Here is a 22,849-nt window from a genome sequence, read left to right on the forward strand (position 1 = left end):
CTTTATATATGCTAGCACTTGCGATGCACATCATTACATTATTAATCAGCGCAATGTTAGCGGTCCAGCTAAGTGAGCATTTTAGTTAATCTTGGCTTGAAATATAGGCAGGATTGGTGCCCAAATAACGCTAGCACGATAGCACAAGAGCCACAAAATTATCTCTTTTGATATGTTAGCATTGTGTCATAAATATGACTTTTTGAACTTGTGCTTCTGTGGCAGCTAATTTATGCCCCGTTTAAAAGAAACACTCACAAATTGTGAGAAACACCATTTTATATCCTTTAAAAGTACGTGGTGAAAGTAACTAAGAATCCCATTGTGTTCAAGAGAATTGGTCAGAAAAGATAAACAACCTGGCAGCACCATTTCCAAGACGCAAGTGCTATTGCCTGAATTATTGAAGTATAGCAAATTAAGTTAACTTTATTGAAAAACCGCTGTATAAATTTGGCATTAGTATTTTTAACTTTGTTAGTTGGCACTTAAATAACCGTGAACCCTTTTTTATTGCAGTACAAAATTATAAAGAAAAACCCTCTTATTAGCAAGAGTATGTTAGCATGCGTTTTACTGCAGCTTTACAGGTTTAGCTAACACTTTAGCATTATTAGTATTTTTGGCAATAGTAACCAGTAGTTATGTTTGTTGTTGTTGTTGTCTGTTATGTTAAGTGATTTTTGTTGTTGTGACTTACAGCATTGATAGTATTATACCAGGGGTGGCCAACCCGGTCCTGAAAGAGCCGCAGTGGCTGCAGGTTTTTGTTCCAACCGATCCAGCATGCCCAGTTTAACCAATTTGGTTCAAGCTGAAACAAGCAGCACCAGACTGACAATCAAATGATTACACTCCTAAGACACCTGATTGGTCAAAAGGTGTCTTCTTGATTGGTTGGGACAAAAACCTGCACCCACTGCAGCTCTTTGAGGACCGGGTTGGCCACCCCTGTATTATACCTTAGTTAGCCATAATGCGATCTTAGCTCAAGTGCAACATATTTGTTGTTATTACAGCGAATATGTTAGCATTTCAACTCTATTTAAAATGGAGGTAGTGTTTTCGCTAAAAACTTTGCGGAAAAGTATTTTATGGTATGGTACCTTTGGTTAGCCATAATGCTATCTAACTTGAAGTGCAACATCTTTGTTGTTATTATAGTGAATGTTAGCATTTCAACTCTATTTAAAATAGCGTTAGTGTTTTCGCTAAAAACGTTGAAGAAAAGTACTTTCTTGTTAATCGATTTCACCACATGTTGGTGCCTTTCTTGTGAACTTCAAGTGTAATGTTCATTGAATATCGGTGACGTTTAGTGCACTTTTTTTGTTTACTCGTGTTGGCTTTTCCGACATGAATCGGCCCGGTGAGCGCCCACCACTGTACCTCCGCTGCTCCCCCTCCATCCGTGAGCCCCAGAACTTTCTCTCTCCTCCGCCAGCACCTGTCCCGGTTTAAATGAGAGCAGAGAGGCTCTTTTCTTAGCTCTGCCATTCCATCCCAGGAGCCTTTTTGCTGCTCTATTTCTGCGACACGCTGCATTATGGGAAGTGCGAGACCCCTTAAGCCTCCGTCTACGCTCATTCACATCGCCCTTCATTTGTTGGTGATGTTGCGAAGGTGATTTAAAAACAACTCCTGGACCCTTTTTTTTTTTTTTCTTCAAGGCATGTCCGGCATAGATAAGGGCAAACACAAATGCGCACTTAATTGATTTGCAGTCGACTCGCTTGCAGGGCCGAGAAGAAACGGTGGAGTAATGTGGATTTGCGATCTCTTTCCCGGGGAAGCCCCGCTGACGAATGCATATCTTCAGTAAGCGGACTTTTGACGCCGTCTCTCATCCCGAAGCGAGACCTCATTATGAACCTGTCATGAGTTTACACCTCCTGACATTCCGCCGCAACAACGTCTTCCTGGTTGAAGCTTCAAGTCGACATAATAGCTTGAATTTTTATAGTTTTTTATTAATATCAGCCTTGGCGGGTTGAACGGCAATTAAAAAGCAATGATGCCCAAATGTCAAAAAAAAAAACTATTCAAAAGAAGCGTTCTTCTCGTTTGTGCTCTTTGTTTGCGATGGCTTACCTTAGGAGGGATTTAATATTGGATCAGCCGCGAGCGTTCATTGAAGACGTTTCATTTCTCAGGCTTAATTAATATTTTAAATCGCATCCGCCCGGCAGTTTGAGGATGGAGGCCGACCATAGCTGTTGACTTTGGGATTATTTTCTACCTGTCTAGATTGAGTTGTTTTTTATTTTTAATTCTGCCATATAAAGTTTCCCCATCATAACTTATCTTGGTCCTCGTAATGCCTACCATGTCCTTATAAACCACACCTTTTAACTTGATTATTGATATTTGTCTTTCCAACCGCCCTCATTTTTTCATAGAACTTTCACCACAAGTGGTCCAGGGGCCACATACGGCCTTAAAGCTAGGGATGGTTACTTCTAGGTCTGATGAAGCTTCATGAAGCAGTGTCATTATATCCACTAGATGGCGGTCTCTGCACTATTTTCCTTGACTGTTCTAATGAAATCTCACATTATTTTTCAATATGATGGCGCCGCCTACTGACCTCTAAACAACATGACACTGTTTCATGAAGCTTCAGCAGTCCATCACTAGCACTTCATTTATATTTTATATATATATATATATATATATATATATATATATTAATACGTATAATAAAGAAGGGACAAAAGATTTAAAGAATAAATGAAGTCCAATTAAAAAGCTTTAGTCTCAATCTGATTGTATATTATTTGATTTTAATGTGTTTCATTTAAAGATTCATAAGAAGCAAAGAAAGTTAAAAAATATAAAAGCAAATAATAGGTTATTTTGCCATAAATAAATGGTGTCATATTCAATTTAATATACATTATATTTTGAAATTAGGTTTAAATAATAATATTTATTTATTTTGATTTTTAAAGACATTACCCATAGAAAGGAAAAATAAAAGGAAGTAAAGGTTTGTACAGTATGTTGAGAGAACTGGTGTTTGTTGACGATATCAAAATAAAATAATGTAATATTCTCTTAAATACACGTATATATTATATTGATTTCAAGGTTCGCTTCAGAATTTGTTTGTAGATGCAAGAAATGCTCCAAAATGGCGCTAAAAACATAATTTCTTTAATCCTTTTTAATATACCTTTGTGTATTTTCCATCATTGAAATGCTCTTTTTCTTTGTCCTTTTTTATCCATTTTGTCTGATAGTCCCATAAAAAATGAATTACCCACCAAACAAAATCAGAATACGAGTGGAAACCTCTTCATTTGGATGGTGATGTACAGCGGCGATGGCGGTTGTTTTTTCGAGTGTGTTAAACGGCAGATAAATCCAGGCTTTGTGGACGTACATGCGAGCGCTGCTGCCACTTAGATAAAGTTTTTGGACGGTGCATTGTTTACAGAAGCACACAAAGAGACTCCATTATCTGCGTCGCACACATTGTCAGTCGTTTGTTTGTACCAGGACTGAAGTCTATCTTCAACCGGTGTGTTTTTCAAAAAAAAACATCGCGGCGCCGATTCTCCCGTAGCAACGACCCCAGCATTACCCTGCTTCCATGACAACGGCTAGTGAATCCAGCTTGACCTTCAGCATGAGTCAGTGTCTCTCAATCCACCTCCATCTCTCTCTCTCTCTCTCTCTCAACACATTTCCACTTCTTGATATTGTTTTTTTTTTTTTCCTCCGCTCCCGCATCGCGCTTTTACTCTCGCGTTTTTTTTCGCTGGCCATGTGGGCGTTTGTTACACAAGCATTTGATGCGGCCTCACTAAACTGATGTCATACTCGAGGCGACGCTCTCGCTCAGGTGTGTTGGTCTGGCTCTGACTCAGTGGTTGCAGCTCGCGGGCGAGTGACGGCTTGTTTTGTTTTTTTTAAACTGCAGGTGAGGATCGACCTGAGCTCGCACGCCTTTCTTTAAAGAGGAACTATTGTTTCCAGGTTGAGACTCGCCCTGTGGGTTTGTTTTAAAGCAACATGTCAGCTGTTGGGATCTTGATCCGATCAAATAGAAGGTTTTAGCTGAAGTCGACTCACAAGATGAAACGTTTTTTGCATTTAATTACAGTTAATAATATTTTTAAATGATTTGTAATCTTAGTAAATTTAACTTCCCCTTTTATTTTTTATATTTATAGACCTTAGAACAAGTTTTCTGTTAAGAACTATTCACATTTTTGTTCTTTGTACAACTTTATCAGATCCTTGCTTCTTTATTTTTTATAAAATTAAATATTTATACATATATATTTTCTATTTGAATGATGTGTGTATATAAATACTTTTGCATATTTATTTTAAAAATATATATATTTTAACCACATAAATATTTAAATACGCAATATCCATTATAATAATAAAATAAATAACACAAAATAGGAATTTATTTCTCTATTAACCTTATTAATCGTGAGCTATTTTGATATTTATAACGGAAAATGATTGCCTAAAAACAATCAACATTTTTATCCATTATTTTTTCAAGTCTCGATAGTTCTAATAAGTAACAAAACTCTAACTTCCAAAAGTTTACTAACTTATCCAGTAGAAACAATTTCCAAATTTCCTTCAAAAAAAACCTCAAATACTTTAAATAAAGATTTGTTGAACACATCTTGAGAATCTCTCTTTTACTCGTTTGCTCCGGAAATACAGGAAACAAAAGCCACTTCAGCGAGGCTGCGATTGGTTCTTCTTCGGGTGCTAACGCTTCTTCTTCCTCCTTCAGAAACTTACTTATGCTTCTCTAGGTTTCATTTTTATTTACCTAATTATTCTGAGTGACAAAGTTATTGATTTAAAGATCAAAAATAATTCAGAAAAAAACAAACATGTATGTTATAAAACGTTTTTTATAGATATAACTTTATTAATTCCTTCAGGAAATTTTACTTGTATGTGCATATACAGTATTTATAATTTTACATATTGGTTAAAAAATTATTTAAACTGCATTAATATGAAAATAAAATGCACATTATAATAATAAAAAATAAAATTCATATTTCTTTCTCCATTGGCCTCATTTTTAATCATCTATTAAATGTAGATTTCATCTAGTATCTATATCTATCTATTACTACTATATAATATTTATTTTGGACCATTTAAGAGTAACATATTGTAGCCCAGACAAAAAAGTAGGTCCTGCATCAGATGCCTTTTATATATTATCGTAATTACATCATTCGTTTACCATCTTAACCCATTATAAACCTAAAATAAATCAAACTAATTTATTTTAACTAACCATGAATTACTTATTACTTACTTACTCTCAAATGCTGCTTCAGTAACCTTGCGATTGGCTCTTCTTCAGGTGCTGACCCAATCGATTCTTCCTCACCTCTTAGCAACTTCCTTTGCCTATCCTAGTTCATTTATTTACTCATTTCTTAAGGGGACAAAATGTTCAAAGTACATTCTTTAGATGCTTCTATACAACTTTACAAAATTTCTTTGGGGAATATAGATTTTCTATTTTCTTCTAAATCATCTCTAGCTTGTTGTGAGGTAAAAATGTGGCCAAAATCTTTCCATACCCATTTCATTTTACTTCATAAATTCTTTCATTCATTCTCAATTGACGATTCTGCCGTTTGCTGCCCTTCGATGTTTCCATCCATTTCTGTGTGATCTGAGTTTCCATGGAAACTATTTGCAATCTGCAAAATGTTTTTTTTTTTGTTGTTGTTTCCCTCTTCTTCATGCTTTGGCATTGAAGGTTCCGCCACAATGAAACTGGGCGGAAGGACAGATTTAGTCATTCTTGTACCTCTGCCGCCAGTTTCCCTGACACACGAGTGTGTTTGTGTGTGTCCTGCACCGCGGGGCGGCTGCTCATTTGTTAATTGATCCGGCTCGTTGAAACCAGCAGCAGAATGCCAGGCTTTCTAAGCCTCGGCGCTCTGTGATCAGGGATGAGTAGCTCTGAGCCGCTTAATAGGCTTTGCCGGGCATTGACAGGAAGCTCTGACAGGTGGACGATGATGAAACGCCTTCTTTTTTTTTTGCCGGAAACCTTAGATGGACGAGGAGGGTTTTTATTTTAGGGTGCAGTGTTACACAACCCAAACTAGTGTTGACTTTCCAAACTATAAAAGAGCAAATATCAACTTTACTGTATTTTCTAGAGCAGAATTTCTCAACCTTTTTGTACATTAGACCAGTTAAATGTCAGGATTATATTCACAGACAGATGTTGAGATAGAGAAAAGTAAAAATACAATAGCATGACTTGCAAAAAAACAAGAACTAAGTGCTTAGAAAAACAGATTTATGAACTGCTTACAAGAATATGTTTGTTTATTGGCTTCACTGTATGTTTGATTGTATGCCGATGATGGCGTTCTGTATGTGTGAGTCTAAACATTATTTATATGAGAACTTTGAAACAAAGGTTTTGTTTCTAGAGTTTGTCAAGAGTCGCATGCTAATGTTATTTCTGTGAAAATATGTTTTCTTTTTCTAAATGAAACAGCTTTTAGGCAGTAATGATGAATAGAATATATTTCTGTGTGGCCCGGTAACAAATGTCTCATGGACCGGTACTGGTCCCTGACCAGGGGAACCACTGGAATATATCGTAAATTTGGGGCCTAATCTGGCTTGACAAATATTGATGCACTTTAAAAAATATATATATCATATCGATATTCAACGGCACTGTATCGATATTTAATTCTATATTATTTTGATATAGTTTATTTGGCTTTCAAATCATGTTTTAATTTTTATCATATTTTTTATGGTTTTTATTTAAATAAAATGTGTTTAAAATAAAATTACTTACCTTTTTTCTCATTTGTTAATATTCAGTGTTTGTTCATTTTTTTTGTCGCAATTAAACTTCTGGCCACTAGACAGAAGAAGTCATTTTGACCTCAGCAGATAAAGGAACAATTAGAACCCCAGCGAAGACTAAGGATGAGAGGATACACTGTACTCCAGCAGCTTTTAAAGCTGATGTTGTTCATATTTTGGTTTCAAAACAGATGAAAGCAGTTACGACTTCGTCAAGAGTCATGTGGTCTGTAAATTCTGCAACACCAGAGTCAAGTGCTCGACAATACTACGATTATATACTTGTTACTACAGTATCACAGTATATTGTAACGTTGCACCTGTATCGTGATATGCAGAATGCTCAAATAAATAGCTTACATGGTTGTTTTGATCAATTGTATCTTTAACATGCAGACACAAATGCAAAAGAAAAATAAACTGGCAACACAAAAGGAAAAAATAAAGTTGAAGACAGTAATTCTTTAAAAGGAAAAACTAGGTGAATGGCCTTTTTTTTTTTGTAAGATGAAAAAATAGGCGGGTTTTGACTGGCTGATAAAACCCATTTTGCTTTATTATCAATGTCTATTTAATTAGAAAATAATTTAAAATTACTTTCAAAGTTGACTTCACGTAGATGTCATTTTTTAGAAGAAAATTATTTAAAAATACCGGAACTACTTTCATAATTAATAAGTTTTAATAAATAGTGGAGTGAATATAGATATGAATACTTTACTGTTGCATGAAGGTTTTATTTAAATCATCCATTTGTTTCTTGAGTTATATAAAGTACTTTAAGTGCGTTACAATCTGACTCATTGTCTCGGTGCAGCTCTTGAGTCGACAGCATCAGAAGTGTCTGCGGAAGATAAACACTTCAGAACCTTTAGAGAGAACGATTGTGCGATCGAGTTCTACTCCAGATCTCGTCTCTCCGGCAGGTCAGAGTAGGAGTGTGTGAAATCACAGGACGTGTTACTGCGAGCGACACTTGTACTCAGACGTTTACATTGAAAAAGCTTTGTGTGTGTATGTGTGCGTCTTTTATTGTGTTGATGTTCTCTTGTCACTATGCAGAAGAAGCTGAGTATTTCCAACCTTTGTTTAAGGTGTTTAAAAGTGTCTCTTCAACTTCTCCATCTTCTGTTTTCCCCCCCAAACCCTCTTTTTTTTTTTTTCTTCTGCAAGTGGCGCAGATGAATGTGCAGCAGAATGTTCTTCATGTGCTTCCTCCTCATGTGCTTGTTTTCTATCTCCGTGCAGGGGATGTGCTGTTCCAGATGGCTGAGGTCCACCGACAGATTCAAGTGCAGCTCGAGGAGATGGTTGGTACTCTCCCCGCCTCAAAAAATGTTGACAAAGTCCACTCTACTCGAATCTTTCTTTAAATCCTGCCAGCGGGCGAGTGTTTCCCGGTAATTAAATGCACACTAGCCGTGACGGGAAACACGCCCGACCTGCTCATGTTAAAGCCCCTCGTGATGAACGCAGGCGGCGGCCGGGGAATTACAGGAAGTTAATTGAATCTAATTCTCGTGTTTACTGTGGTTTCCCACTGAGGATCGACCGTGGTATAGTCTCTGCCTCGAAGGTGCGACTCCCACTTCATCGCCCGGCCTCGCAGTTTAAAGGACAATAACGGCGTGTTTTATGGGCTTTGTTTCGCAGCAGGAGATCACAGTTTGTTTCCCAAAGCTGCCAAAAGTATGTTTTAATTTGTATTTTTCAGGCTCTCTTTTTAAAAAAACAAACAAATTAATTAATAGGAAAAACTTTTTAAATATGTGTTTAATTTCATATTAATTGTTGTATTACTTAAAATTATTTTCAATATTTATTGTTATTTGTGTGTTTTTATGATGATCTCATCCTGTCAGTTGACATGTAACATAAATAGATATTAATACACAATATTCTATATAATAAAAAGGAGGGAAATTACCTGTTTAGGCTTAATTATTTCCCTTAATTAAATATTTAGTGTCATTTATGTTGAAATCCATTTTCAGTCTTTATTTTATGTGTTTTATTGTTTAATGTTTTCTCTTTACTACACAAACAAATGTATGATAGAACAATAGTCAATCAAATAAGTTTTTGTTGACTGTTGACAATATCTTTTAAATAAAGAATTACCTTGAAACTTTTCTAATTTGACAAAATAATTTTGTATATAATTTCTTAACTGTGACTTGAAAAATATTTATGCTGTTAAAGTGTATTTATATTTTGTAATTACATGTTTATTTTTACAGTTAAAAAGTATTCAAAATGATTTAATTGTTTATTTCAATCTCATCTTGCAAGTTTATTTGTATCTGTAGTTGTTTTGTTTTTTATTAAAAAGGAGCAAAAATATTATTTCAGGCTTAACTTTTTATTTTTTTGAATGATGGCATATCTTTAATTTAACATGTGTTTTTATGAGCTGACAAACCTATTTGGCTTTATTTTTAATTGTAAGTTTAATAGGTAAATAATTAAAAATAACTTTAAAATGGATTTGTATTCATGTATTATAAATATGGTTCAATTAAATTTTCAAGTTAAACACCGCAAAAATAGTTCGAGAAAGAGTTGATTCATTTATATATCTGTGTGAAAATATGTATAAAAAATACAAATTAAGGCAAAACTGTGTTTGAAATATCAAATATTAAGAATGTCAAGTATCATAATAGTAACAATTAACCGTGATGGTTAAATACTTCCATCCAAACAAAAATCCAAAAAAAAGATGTAAAAACAAACAAGTAAATACAATAAAAAAAATACACAAATACAATAAATGCATACAAAACATATAAAAAGACATAAAAGTTGCCAACAAAAAGTAAATTAATAAAAGAACATATCAATGATAGAGTAAAAAGGAAATAATTAACAGAGCAATTGAAATAATTGTATTGGCCACCAGAAAAACGCCAAAAAGTACATTAACACCTATACAAAGGAATGGTAAACGGAATGCCAGAAGTGCCATAAACATTTTAGGCTGTTTTTGAAAATCAAGAAAAATGTGTATATACAAAAGAAAACATGTTTATGTGTGTATTTATTCACCTTGTTCATTTAAATAACAGTATTTAAAGCTATTTCAATATGTATTTTAACTTTTATTTTCTCTCAATGTCTCCAAATATTGCCTTATTATTGCACTCCTGGTATTCCATAATGTTTTAAACCTACAAACCTTCCTGAAATTTTCCTTTAAATTGTTTTTCTTATTCAGATAAAGGCTGAGAAAAATAACAATATAAGCTCCTTGGCAGAGGTAGAACGACTGTCAGGTCACTATAGTCTTGTAGTTTTAAGTCACGAATGCGTGTTTAACGAAATCCAAGAGCAGTCGTCGGATAAAAGCGATCAACCTCCTCGATCAATACTTTGAAGCCACAGTTCTCCTTTGAACTCTTTGAAAGGCGGAGGAGGTTAGAAGTGTCGCGACACTGCAACGGCAGCTCCTGGATCAGTCGTTAAATGATGTTGCAACCCGAGATAAGAAGCGGCGGCGAGGTGACGGGGGTCCGGCCGATCGTCCGCCTCGTATTGAACTGTTTTTGTTTTCCTCCCTCAGCTGAAATCCTTCCACAACGAGCTGCTGTCGGAGCTGGAGAAGAAGGTGGAGCTGGACTCTCGTTATCTGACCGTGAGTATCTGATCAGTCCTCTCCAGAACCCGCCGGATCCAATGAATCCATATTGCTCCTCTTTAAGTAGTGAGGGAGAGACTTTTTTTTCTTTTTTTTCGGAGGAAAAAACATGCTTTAAAAAACGACGTTTGTTAAGGAAGCGTCGGCGTGCGTGGGTTATCTTTAGAACGAGTGGGTCGTTCTGCGTGAGTGTGGTGGGATGTTGCTGCCACGATTGTATTGTGTTCCTGCAAGAACCAGAAGCAGCATCGGGCCAAACTTCTACTCCCTGGCTCTTCACCCTCGCAACCAAACAATGGGACATTGTTGTCGGGATGAAACCACCACAGACTTGTTTATGGGTCGGCTTATTGGATGAAGGGGTTATTTATATCCATCACCTCATGCACTCACGGGTGAAGCGGATTGTTCTTCTGGGGGGGATCAGGGGGGGTTGGACTTCCCTTTTGGAAACATCCTCAGAGTCTGATTCTCAGCTGGACGGTCAAGCTACTTCCCTTGAATCCAACCAAATTTTTTTTTTTTCCCCTTTAAAAATGGACCGAATCAAAATCCTTGGATCCAGACCCTGTTTCTCGCAAACTCTACCCCCTTAAAAAAAGGATCGGTTTCAGTTTTATCTGCGTCACGTTGTGGTTCCGATGTGGATGGAGTCATTCCCCGGCAGGAAATTGGAGATAAATTAAAGTTTGTCTAGAGAATTTTTTTTTTCAAAATAAAACTTAAAATAACTGGGCCGCGAGCACCAACACTTGCTCTTGGCGTTGGACTAGTAATAAAAGGGTACCGGACAGTAACAGACCAATTTCGGTCGATGCAACCGGGACTAGTTTGGGTCACGATACCAGCATTAAGGAATCGGTAACGGTAACAACATGTTTTTGATAACTTTTTTCAAATCGTAAGAGAACGCAAAAAAAAACTGAATAGAAAATCTTAGATGAATAACTTTGGGTAAACATAATACAATTCCAGAAAAACAAAGGTTGTTTTTCTAATGCACACACTATTTAAAACAAATCCATAATTCAAACTTTTTCTTTCCGCACTGAAAACACTTAAACCCTTGTGTCATCGCCCGGTCAAGATCACCCAAAGCCCTAAAAAAAACAAATATGTTTGTGGTATCCCCTCTTTTTAGGCTTTTGACTATTTGAAATGCTTAAATACCCCAAATAAGTTCCAGGATACGGAGGAACCCTATTAAGAACGTTTAATTTATTTAATCTCAGTGAGCTTCGCCAAAGCAGCTGATCAGCTGATTACAGTCCGATCCAAATAAATATTGCTGTGCTCTGTATAAATGGTTAGAATTTAAGGCAACTAGTAGAGCGCTAGTCCAATCCAAACTCAGGCATTTTCCGTTGCTGTATTGTGTCAATAAAGTTGTAATCATAATAACAAAATAACATCGACAAAATGGTGGATTTCTCAAGAATAATGGGGTAAAATGAACTGTTGACCCGTGTAGACACGCCACACATCTACCGTAAACCGCCATCTCTTTTGGTGTGAGTGGGTTAGAAAGTCTAGATATCCTGTTGAAAAAGCCGACTTTTCTATCGTTGGGTTAAATCGTAACTTGAGTAGTATCGCACTTCTTCTTCATCAAACCATAACCTCCGTCCTTCCCTCGAGTCCCCGACGTTTACCCTTGTGTTATCTCAGGGTCAAAGTGACCCGGAGACCAGGAAACAAATGTGTTTGTTGTATCCCTGGGTTAAGCTAGCTTCCTGAAATGTGGTGGTGGAGGTCGTTCACCTTAACCCAGAGACAACACAAGGGATACCACAAAATACGTTTGTTTTCGGGCCTCCGGGGTCACCTTGACCCTGAGATACACAAGGGTTAAGCTTGATTCTTATCCTCAAATTCAATAGCAAAGTGAACACAGGAATACTAGAAAGCCTCAATCCAGCTTGAGAGTGTTAAGAGATGGACACCAAAGGGAAAAAGATTTTTTGCTCTGCGAAAAATGGTGGTAGAACCCCTTTAATTTGCATAATAGTGCCTCATTTGTAAGCAATCCTGTTTGGTGCCGTTTTGGCTTTGAACCTAAATTGCCTCCTGTGTCTGTTTTTCGACTTGTTTGATTTTAAAAATCTCCCATACTGCAAATTACGTTGGTTTCTTTTCATCCTGCCACAGCCGAATTAGCCTTTAAGGAAGCTCTTAAACACTGACGTGGGTATAGAGAAAGTTTTGCTCAACAGTATGCACAGCTTCACACAATATTTCACGGCCGATAAATATTTCACTGTTTACATCTCGTGAGGTTTCAACGCCCATTACTCCTAATGAATTACTGGCGGCTCCGCTACAGCGAGGACAGCTGCCGTTCTGCTTCCCAGGTTATGGATTAATCATCAAACAAATGGCTGCAGAAGCTCCGAGATAAAGTTTTTAGTATCTCCTACACATCGCGTGATGATTCATCAAACAACGTGTTTTTAGTCGGGCAGCAACAACAGGAGGTCTTCAGTGATGTGGAGCACTTGTGACAGTTTAGCGTTTACTAAATAAGAGTTCAAGTTCATTTAGTTCCTCCCGAAGACCCCCTACAGTCGGTGAGTGGAGGTTCCATGTGTAGACTGTAAACATGCATGGGGTGTGTCCTAAATCATGCACTTCTGCACTTAATATTTTGAGTGCACAAGTGCGATTACGCTGAGCAGTGTGCGAAAATGTAGTGCGCTTTACGCACTAAATTGGCCAGAAAATTGAGTGTGTTTCGATGGACACTTTACACCCTCAACGGCCGCCATCTTAGTGACGTAAATGGTGCTACATCTAGAGCTACGTTGCTAAACAGAAGATTCGTCACTACTTCGGAGCAGATACCGACGTTAATGTCTCGAGAATACACTCATTTACCACGAAACAACAATAATAACACAATGATACACGACTTAATTAAGCGATGTCGGCGGTAGTGTTCAAACTTCCGGTTGCAATCAGCGTTAAAAAGTAGTAGAAGAAGAAGCTGTAGAGTCATTTCCTGTAAGTGTGTAGCGACATTGTTTGGTTTGAGACAGTACTACCCTGTTTAAATTTGCGCGCTGTGCAAGTAAGTGCATTGTCTTACAGTGTACTTTCAAGCAGTGCACTTTTGACGTAGACAACGCTATGTCTAGAGCTACGTCGTTATACGGAAGCTACGTCACCGTTGGCGCTAATTCGGAGCAAATACTGGCGTAAATGTCTTGAGAAAACTCGTATTTTACCACAAAATAACACAACTACAATGATAACAAAATGAAACGCAACTTAATAACTTGTTTGAATCGGTGAAAATCGCTGTCAAGTAACAGACGGTTCCAATGGCCAGTTGCAATCAGCAAAAGAAGTAGTAGAAGAAGAAGCTTTCGAGTCATTTCCGTTTAGTGTGTAGCGACAGTGTTTGATTTGAGACAGTAATACACTGTTGAAATTTGCACACTGTAAGTAAGTGCACTGTCTTACAGTTGGAGAATTGTGATTGATTTGAGACACAGCAATTGCCTTTTACATCCATTCATGAGTTCATGTGATGGGGATTTTCCCAAAGTAATCCAACACTTCCACCTGGGGAAATATACGTATTTAAATCTAGATATCCGAGAGAAAGTACACGCCTCTCTCAGGCCGTCGAGAAATGAACTCAATTTCATTAATGCCTTCAAGATAAATAGCAGTGATAACAATATTCAACATGGATATAACTTTACTACTAATAATCCAGTTTACCTACTGTTTTTTTTACACAATTTAAAAAAAAATGTTTTAGTTTCAATGATTAAAAAAAATCATACCTTCACCCCCCCAAATCCCTCAAAACACATACAGTTGGCATCAGTTAAATTCGCAATTTTTTTTCCCCTTGTATTTAACAACAAAGAATCAATGCATTTTCTTTTATTAGTTTGACTTTCATTTAATACTTAACTCATATCTCTGAGCTGAAATCTTTACCATAATGATGCACACTTTGCTATGACTGGTTTAAGCATTTGCATTTTTCACTGCTTGTCATCAATCCCAGAAGTCTCCACCTCCAAGTGACTCGTTGTATAAACATAGCGGGGCGTGATTACAGGTGAATTACAGTTTCATCAATTTTAGTCTTTCAACTAACTTCAGACCTCTAGATGGCAGCAGACATTGTATCCTACGCTGCTTAAGGAACAATAACTGAGGACGAGAGGATACATTCGACTCCAGCGGCTTTTAAAGCTTATATTTGGACATATTTTAGTTTTTAAAACAAATGAAAGCAGTTACGACAAGAGCAAATTCTGCAACACCAGAGTCAAGTACTCGACAATACTACAAATATATCCTTGTTATACTACAGTATCGCAATATATCGTATCGTTGCTCTTGTATCGTGATACACATCATAGCTTCAGATTCTTACCAATAAAATACCGAAATAATAACCTAAATGACAATAAAAGCATAACAATAACCACACAAAATGCTTCATAACAATAGTGAAAACAAGTGTAGTCGCACAAATATGATGAAAATAAATCCATTAAAATAATATTAATGTCCCACCAGGCCCACTAATGCTTCATGTGTTTACTAGTTCAGAGATGGAGTCTTTATATAAGCATCTTAGTAAACCATTCCTGGAAACCAAATCTATGCAGGTGATGCAATGCGCTCGCAGACGAGTCCAGCACGGATGTCATCCGTCAACCTCCTCGTAGCTCCAGCCCCTGATCATCATCATCATCATCATCATCCTCTTCCTCTGCAGCCAAACCACAACACCGCCGAGGCTGCCTTGCCAAAATGTGAATCTGGGCGTCGAACCCTCGCGTCTGAGCTTCTCTCTACGCTGCCATTGCGCCTCATTGGGAAGCTGCATGAGCTTCTTGTCACACGAGAGACACGGTTACCATAGCAACTGTGTTACTACGACTCAGTTTCTCGATTATAAAAAAAAAAATGACGGATTTTAATCAGCAAAATAAGACGTGTTGATAAATAATGTTTGTAATTCTGTCGCCACAAATGAATTAAAAAAGAAAAATCTTTATGATGGAGCTGCTGATGAAGGTTTGCGTTGACCCCACAGGCCGCCCTGAAGAAGTACCAGGTGGAGCACAAGAACAAGGGCGACAGTCTGGAGAAGTGTCAGGGCGAACTGAAGAAGCTGCGCAGGAAGAGCCAGGGCAGCAAGAACCCCTCGAAATATGGCGAGAAGGAGATGCAGGTGAGTCGCCATCAACTGGACAGCCACGGTTATGAACTTTAAGTCTATTATTGTTGTAGATATAGAATAAATATTGTCTAATTAATCCATAGGAGACCTGTGTCTCCTACCTTGGTTGTAGCTAGTAGCATTTGCTTTGTTAGCTTGTTGTAAACAAGCTTTTTTTCTTTTGGGGAAAAAAACAAAACAATTAATTTTATTATTTATGTCATCGTTTTCTTTTCCTGTTTGTTTTATATATATGCTAATTTAAGCGATGGCTTTCTTTTTTGGAAGGTTTTTGAAGTAAAATCTGTGAATTTTTATTTCATTTACATCACAATGAAGACTTTCATCTATATTTATTAGCAGTTACATTTTAATTTTCAATTTTCTTCCTTATACATGCTGTTATCTTGCTTTAAGCCGAAAATTATTCATCTCATGTTTAATCTTAGATTTTTGCTTAGAAGAATATTTATAGAAAAATCGGGGATTCTTTGGTTACACTTTTGTGGTTTAGCAGCACAAGCTAGTTAGCTGATGTTGTAGTGTCAGCACTTAACTTATGTCAGCAATAAACTATATTTATCAAGAGTTAAACTTCTACTGTTCTTTGTTTTATTGCTTTTTTTGCATCTTGTTATCTTGCTTTTAGCAGAAAAGTATCCACCTGTTGTTGTTATTTCTAAGAAGAAGAATTGCATTCATGTAAAGTACAATGGATGTTGTTTGAGATCTTTTAGTACAAGAACATATATACGTTTGTATTTAGAAAGTTTTTTATATATACTATAAATTTGATAAAAAGTTGAAGTCCAATATTGTGTAAAAAAACCAAAAAAAAACCACAGACTTCTGATATGAGCTGCGAAGTGAGTTCCATTTTTACAGAGTCTATCATTTTTGTGAAAATCCATTGATATTAATTTTCAGTGCAGAAAGACTGTGTCTCAATAAGGTCTCAGTGCGTGGGCGTCTGTTGCAGACTTCTCAGTGTTGGTGCAGGATAATGACTTTATTCTTTGTGAAGTTTAGTCGATGCACCCAACAGCCAGGCTGGGGGTGGAGGCAGCGGCGCTGAGCTGCCCTGAGTGGGAAGGCAAATAGTGGAGGTTTGATGATGTGCCGTTGCCAATCTTTATTACAGCAACACACCGAGCACATGGACTCACAAGACGCCGGCGCCGGAGGACGATACACAGAGTCACATGTTCGTCAATCTTGACGAAGTCGTAACTGCTTTGGTTTGTTTTGAAACCAAAATATGTCCAGACACAAGCTTTTAAAAGCTGCTGCATCCTCTCGTCCTCAGTCATCCTATGGATTTCATTGTTCCTTTAGCTACTGAAGACGTCGTAACTGCTGCCATCTAGAGGTCGGAAGTTACATGTTAGATTTACAAATGTAATTACTTTATTTTATACTCACTTTATTGCAATATAAACCAGCAAAAACAATATAAGAAAAGCAAGTTCAATAATCTGACTCTTGACGACGTCTTAACTGCTTTAATTTTATTTTGAAACCATAATATGTCCAGACGCCAGCTTTAAAAGCTGCTGCATCCTCTCGTCCTCGGTCATCCTATGGATCTGGCAGGATTTCATTGTTCCTTTAGTAAGTAAGTAATTTTTATTTGTATAGCGCTTTTCTAGACCAGGGTCACAAAGCGCTTAAACAGTCAAAACAATCTTCAATAAAGTATATATTTTAAAGATCAAGATAAAACAGATAACATGACAGGAGTTCCAGAAAATCTTTAGCTACTGAAGATGTCGTAACTGCTGCCATGTAGTGGTGGGAAGTTGCATGTTAGATTTACAAACGTAATTACTTTATTTTATACACACTTTATTGCAATATAAACTAGTAAAAACAATATAAAAAAACAAGTTCAATAATCTGACACTTGATGAAGTCTTAACTGCTTTAATTTTATTTTGAGCCCATTATTTGTCCAAACATCAGCTTTAAAAGCTGCTGGAGTCGACTGCATCCTCTCGTCCTCAGTCGTCTTGCTTTTTTTTAAAAGTCAACACTTTTAAGTATGTAATTACACTTGGCGTCCCACAGGGCGCCTCTTCCTTTTTTTTTGCCTAGTTTAATTTCCATCTATCAAAATAAAGTTTTAGTAAAAGTTCAATCTATACAAACATTATTTTTATTGATTTACTGTTCATTCATCATATATTAATTGTAATTGTTCATTGTTTTTATTTTATTTTTTAAATGATATGGTTCCTTTAGCTGCGGAGGACGTAATGACAGCCGCCATTAATAATAATAACGCTATTTTATACACACTTTATTGCGATATTAACCTTTTTTAACCTTTTTTTTTTTTTAATGGCATTTTTCAAGTGAATAGATATGAAGTGAGATTGTTTTTGAGATAAAGTGAGCGACTGATTTGTTGAACATTTTTTGTATATAGACAAAAAAAATCACACGTTAGTTAATCTGACTCTTGACGAAGTCATAACTGGACTTATTATTGTTTCGAAATAAAATGAAAGCAAACATCAGCTTTAAAAGCTGCTGGAGTCGACCGTATCCTCTCGTCCTCAGTCATCGTATGCGTCTCGCAGGATATTTGTTCCTTTAGGACACAATGCCTGCTGCCACCTAGTGGCCGGAAGTTTATCGCAACACGAAAATGATGAAACACATGAAAATGTAATTGTTAATTGTAAATAAGAAAAGAAACAAAAAGGCTTGTAATCACGCCCTGCTCCCTTTATACAACGAGTCCCTTGGAGGTGGAGACTTTTTGGGGATTCACGAAGCACCGTGAGTCACATGTTCACGTCAAGATGTTCACCGTCAAAACCGGAGCCGCCCACGATCCGTGTAAACAAAGCGCTGTTGACTTTTAATTACTTCCAGCGACTCGCAGACGTTTATGTGAAACTAACGCCGACGAGCCGCGGTTCCGTCAAACATGACGGGCTGGTGTTTGCGTGTCGTCTCCACATTGACATGCAGAAGCTCGGCTGCTGCTTCCCCCACGAGAACACAGTTTCTTCCTCGGCGTCGCTGTCAGAGCAGGAATATGACGCAGCAGATCTTCCTTCTCCAGGGAGAGTCCGACTCTGGCCTGCAGGGATTAGAGAGTCTCCATCTCAACATGTCAAGACATGGTGCAGGAGAGCGACGACCGACTGGAGAGCATGTTTTTACTGACGGTGTTTTTCTCTCGGGGGGTTCACACGGTACGATTCAATCACCCACTGAGTTACAAGTGGAGCCTCAGCTTCGTGTCAGACGGCGTAGTTTAAAAAGAAACAAAGCGTATCAGAGACGTCAAGCAGTGCAGACGTGTGACGCACACGCCGCAAATTGCTGCTGTGATCGGCGGCGAACGTTGATTGACACTTCCTTTGGGATTTGTATATAATGTTACGGCTCATCCGTGAAGGAAGACGGTGTTGAACGCTGTTGTTTTGTACTTTTTTGTGGCCCCAAAAAAAATCTATATTTTATCCAAATCCAAAGTGAGAAGGTTATTTTTAAGAACATTCTTCTTTTAATTTTATTATTTTTAAGTTGTTTGTTTGTTTGTTTTTATTGTTCCCTACATCTTCCAAGATATCTTCTGAGCTATTGATATCTTTTCTAAACAAATATTGTTATTGTAAACAAATGCTTTTTATTAAAACAAAAGATATTTATTTTTAATTTTGCTCATTTTTTGGATTAATTGTTAACAGTTTTCTAAATTAGTTCCTTTTTTTGTAAATGTTGGAATAAAATATTTATATTTAAAAAATAATTTTAAATGTTCCTCTTTTTTGCTTTAATTCTTCCCTAACATTTTTCTAAACAAATTCTCTTTTTTTATTGTACATTGTACATACAACATTTTATTTTACAAAATATTTTTGATTTAAAAGTAATTTAAAAAGAAATGTTTTTCTTTCTTTAAATCTTCCCCAATATAACTTTAAGCTAAGCAAGATAACTTTAAGCTATTTTAATTTTTTCTAAAAAATGTTTTGTTTTATTGTAAACAAATACATTTCATTGGAAAAAATCATTTTTATTTCAAAAATTCTTTTAATTTTCCAATTTTTTTTCTTCCTTTCTGAGACTTGCAAGGTACCTTCTGAGCTATATATCTTTCTTTCAAACAAGTTTGTTATTGGTAAACAATAACACTGGTAAACAAATGTTTATTATTAGAACAAAAACATTTTTCTTTTAAAATTGTTTTAAATTTTCCTTCTTTTTTGGCTTTAATTGTGTCCTACGACTTGTATAATAACTTATGAGCTATTTTAATTGTTCTTAACAAGTCCTTTTATATATTGAACAAATATTTTTTACTTGAACACAATGTTTTTATTTAAAATTGTTTTATAATTGTTCTCTTTTTTGGCTTTAATTGTTTACCACGACTTACACGATAACTTCTGGGGTACTTACATTATTGTGCTCCTTTTTATTGTGAACCTTTTTATTATTTTATTATCCATTCTTTGTAATTTTGAGTTATTTTAGTGCTTGAATATGTAATTTTTTGTCCATTAAAATGCATTTATTTTAAAGTAAAAATGTTTACGTAGGGGATAGGTAAGTGAGATCCATGGGATATCTTTTTCCTTGTAATTTTATTTTTTAGTTTTCAGAATACACTGCATTCTTACATCCCTTTAACGTATTATTTGCTGTATTTAAGAAAGTCGAAAAATATGTCTTTTTCTAACGATAATGTTAATGTTTTTAAATTTAGTTTTGTTTTATCATAATAATTAATGGCAAAACACAGTTTGCAATAGATTGAAAATAAATCCAATAATACACATTTTCTATTTATATACTGTATATAGTTCAATTTTGCATTGCTCTCCGACCTTCATCAAGATCCCATTGATTTATCGAAGTTGTCGTTTTGTTCCCCATCGTTTGTCTCTTTCTTCTTCATCCTCTCATCTTTCTACAGATGAGCAGTTCATCATTTATCTGCCATTTCTCCGAGGATCTCTGTGTTCAGTCTGGACCCAGATGGTCTCATCGATCCGCCTCCTCTCATCCTCCGTCCCTCTCTTTCCTGTCATCCCTCTCTTTCTTATCATCCCTCCCGATCTTTTCTCCGTGTCCATCGTTCCTCTGGTAAATCCGGATATTTTAAAATCTTGTTAATGACCAACTTATTGGCTCATTATGCGGCTCAACAAAGTTTGTTCCAGATACTTTTCTTTGGACCTTTAAGGCAACATTGTACTGTTATTGCCGTAGAAGGACTTTTATTTAAAAAAGGAATCGTCTCCGTGTTGTGTCCAACTTCTGCCAGTGTGGAATGATAACACGTCTTATTATCCGTTTATATTGGGTTCAACCAGAGTTCAGGCTGTGCCAGCGAAGCAGATCCAACTCCTCGGCTTCTCTCGCTCCAGTCAAACACACTCGTACACTTCTGTTCAACCTCGGTGACGACTTGAGTCCATCATTTCTTCTGTTGAATTTCTGGAAGAAAAAGTTTTCTCTCTGCCTAGTTTGTATATTTATATTTGTTTTAGTTGAAGTGTGCACTGGCAAGAATATGGTGATACAATATATAGGGATAGTGTAGTAACATGGATATATACTTGTAGTATTGTCGAGTACTTGACTCTGTTGCAGAATTTTCAGACCACATGACTCCTGATGAAATCGTAACTACTTTTATATGATTTTAAAACCAAAATTTGACCAAACATCAGCTTTAAAAGCTGCTTGAGTCGACTGTATCCTCTCGTCCTCAGTCATCGTATGGGTCTCATTGTTCCTTTATCAACGTAGGGCACAATGACTGCTTCCATCTAGTGACCTGAAGTTTAATTGCAAGACAAATATGATGAAACGCGTGAAAATGTTATTGTTAATTGAGTCGACTGTATCCTCTCGTCCTCAGTCATCATAGCTAAGGAGCTTGTGATGACTGCTGCCATTTAGCGGCCTAAAGTTTAATTAGCAACAATTAGCAAATGTTGTGATTACTTGCATGTTTATTTTCGATTTCAAATATATATATATACATATATATATATATATAAATTATTTTATTGTATTTTAAACATACTTTATTGAACTGCAACGAATTAAATAACTTTAGTAAATGACAAAATATTATTTAAAACAGAAAAAAGAAAAAACTAATTCTAGATATATTGTGGTCAAAAAACGATAAAGATTAATAAAAATAAAAAATAAAACAGCTGACCTGAAGAAACATCAATTAAATATTTGAATGTTTGATCCAACTATGAATTATGAACATTTATACAGATTTTTAGTCTCCAGATAACTTTATAAACCGGTAGCAGAAAAGTGTGTAAAGAGTTTGTTTGTCGTGACGTGTGGGTCTGTGCAGTCCAGAGTGTATTTTTAAACTCGCAAAAGATCTTGGCAAGTCCATGAGTAAATATATATAAGTTTTTTGTGCTGTTGAAGTTCGGCTAAAACTGTTCACACAGAAAAAAAAATACACTTGAAATGTGTTTGTCAGGATATTTGAAACTGAAGAATTCATGTGTTTTATATCTTAAATACATCCTATAACATCTAATGTCTATGTAGATATTAGTCTTTAGCATCTTTAATTTCGTTAGTTTAGTTTATACCTTTTTTTAATCAACAATAGCCTACATATAATAAATAAGTATAATTTGTTATTATTGCTTTTCAGGAGAGAAATGTCATAACTAGTAACTTAAAAATACAAAAGAAATGTTTTTTTTTTCTTCATGCATAAGACAGCCTTTCTATAATATGTCTTTAAATATACATACATATTTGAATATGATATAAATAAATAATTGGGGGACATTTTGTCTAGTTTTTTCCAATTGGATAATAGAATTGGGGGCGAATCACAATCTTTTAAAACTAGAAATTATGAATATTATAATATATTTTAAGCAATTGTTTTATTGTGGGAATAATAATTGAGGTGTATTTATTGAGATTAAATTAAATAAACAAGTTTGTGGTATTTCCTTTTTCTTTCTTCATATATTACCCTTTATAAAATGTGTCTTGCCAAAACTTTATTTGTATTGAGTAGTTGTGTTACATTTGTTAAAGAATTATAAAATTATTTTTATACTTGTATAAATATTGTAGTTATTATTTGGTTTTATTATTAGTAGAAACTTAAATGAACAAAATTTGTGGGATTTATTTTCTTCATATATATATATATA

The 22,849-nt window shown here is 35.8% G+C and overlaps 1 protein-coding gene across 5 annotated transcripts in view; it reads left to right on the top strand.

Moving 5' to 3' along the window:
- Positions 1 to 22,849, top strand: part of LOC148065115 (BAR/IMD domain-containing adapter protein 2-like) — an 86,673-nt gene that overhangs the window by 42,067 nt on the left and 21,757 nt on the right. For all 5 annotated transcript variants that reach the window (XM_087808761.1, XM_087808760.1, XM_087808756.1 and 2 more), the window contains exons 4-6: positions 8,092 to 8,153; positions 10,406 to 10,477; positions 15,546 to 15,683. In XM_087808761.1, the coding sequence (XP_087664887.1) occupies positions 8,092 to 8,153; positions 10,406 to 10,477; positions 15,546 to 15,683 (272 nt within the window). The remainder of the gene's footprint in view (positions 1 to 8,091; positions 8,154 to 10,405; positions 10,478 to 15,545; positions 15,684 to 22,849) is intronic.

This window comes from Callionymus lyra, chromosome 15 (genome assembly GCF_982586985.1).
Source record: "Callionymus lyra chromosome 15, fCalLyr1.hap1.1, whole genome shotgun sequence".
NCBI classification, from domain to species: domain Eukaryota; kingdom Metazoa; phylum Chordata; class Actinopteri; order Syngnathiformes; family Callionymidae; genus Callionymus; species Callionymus lyra.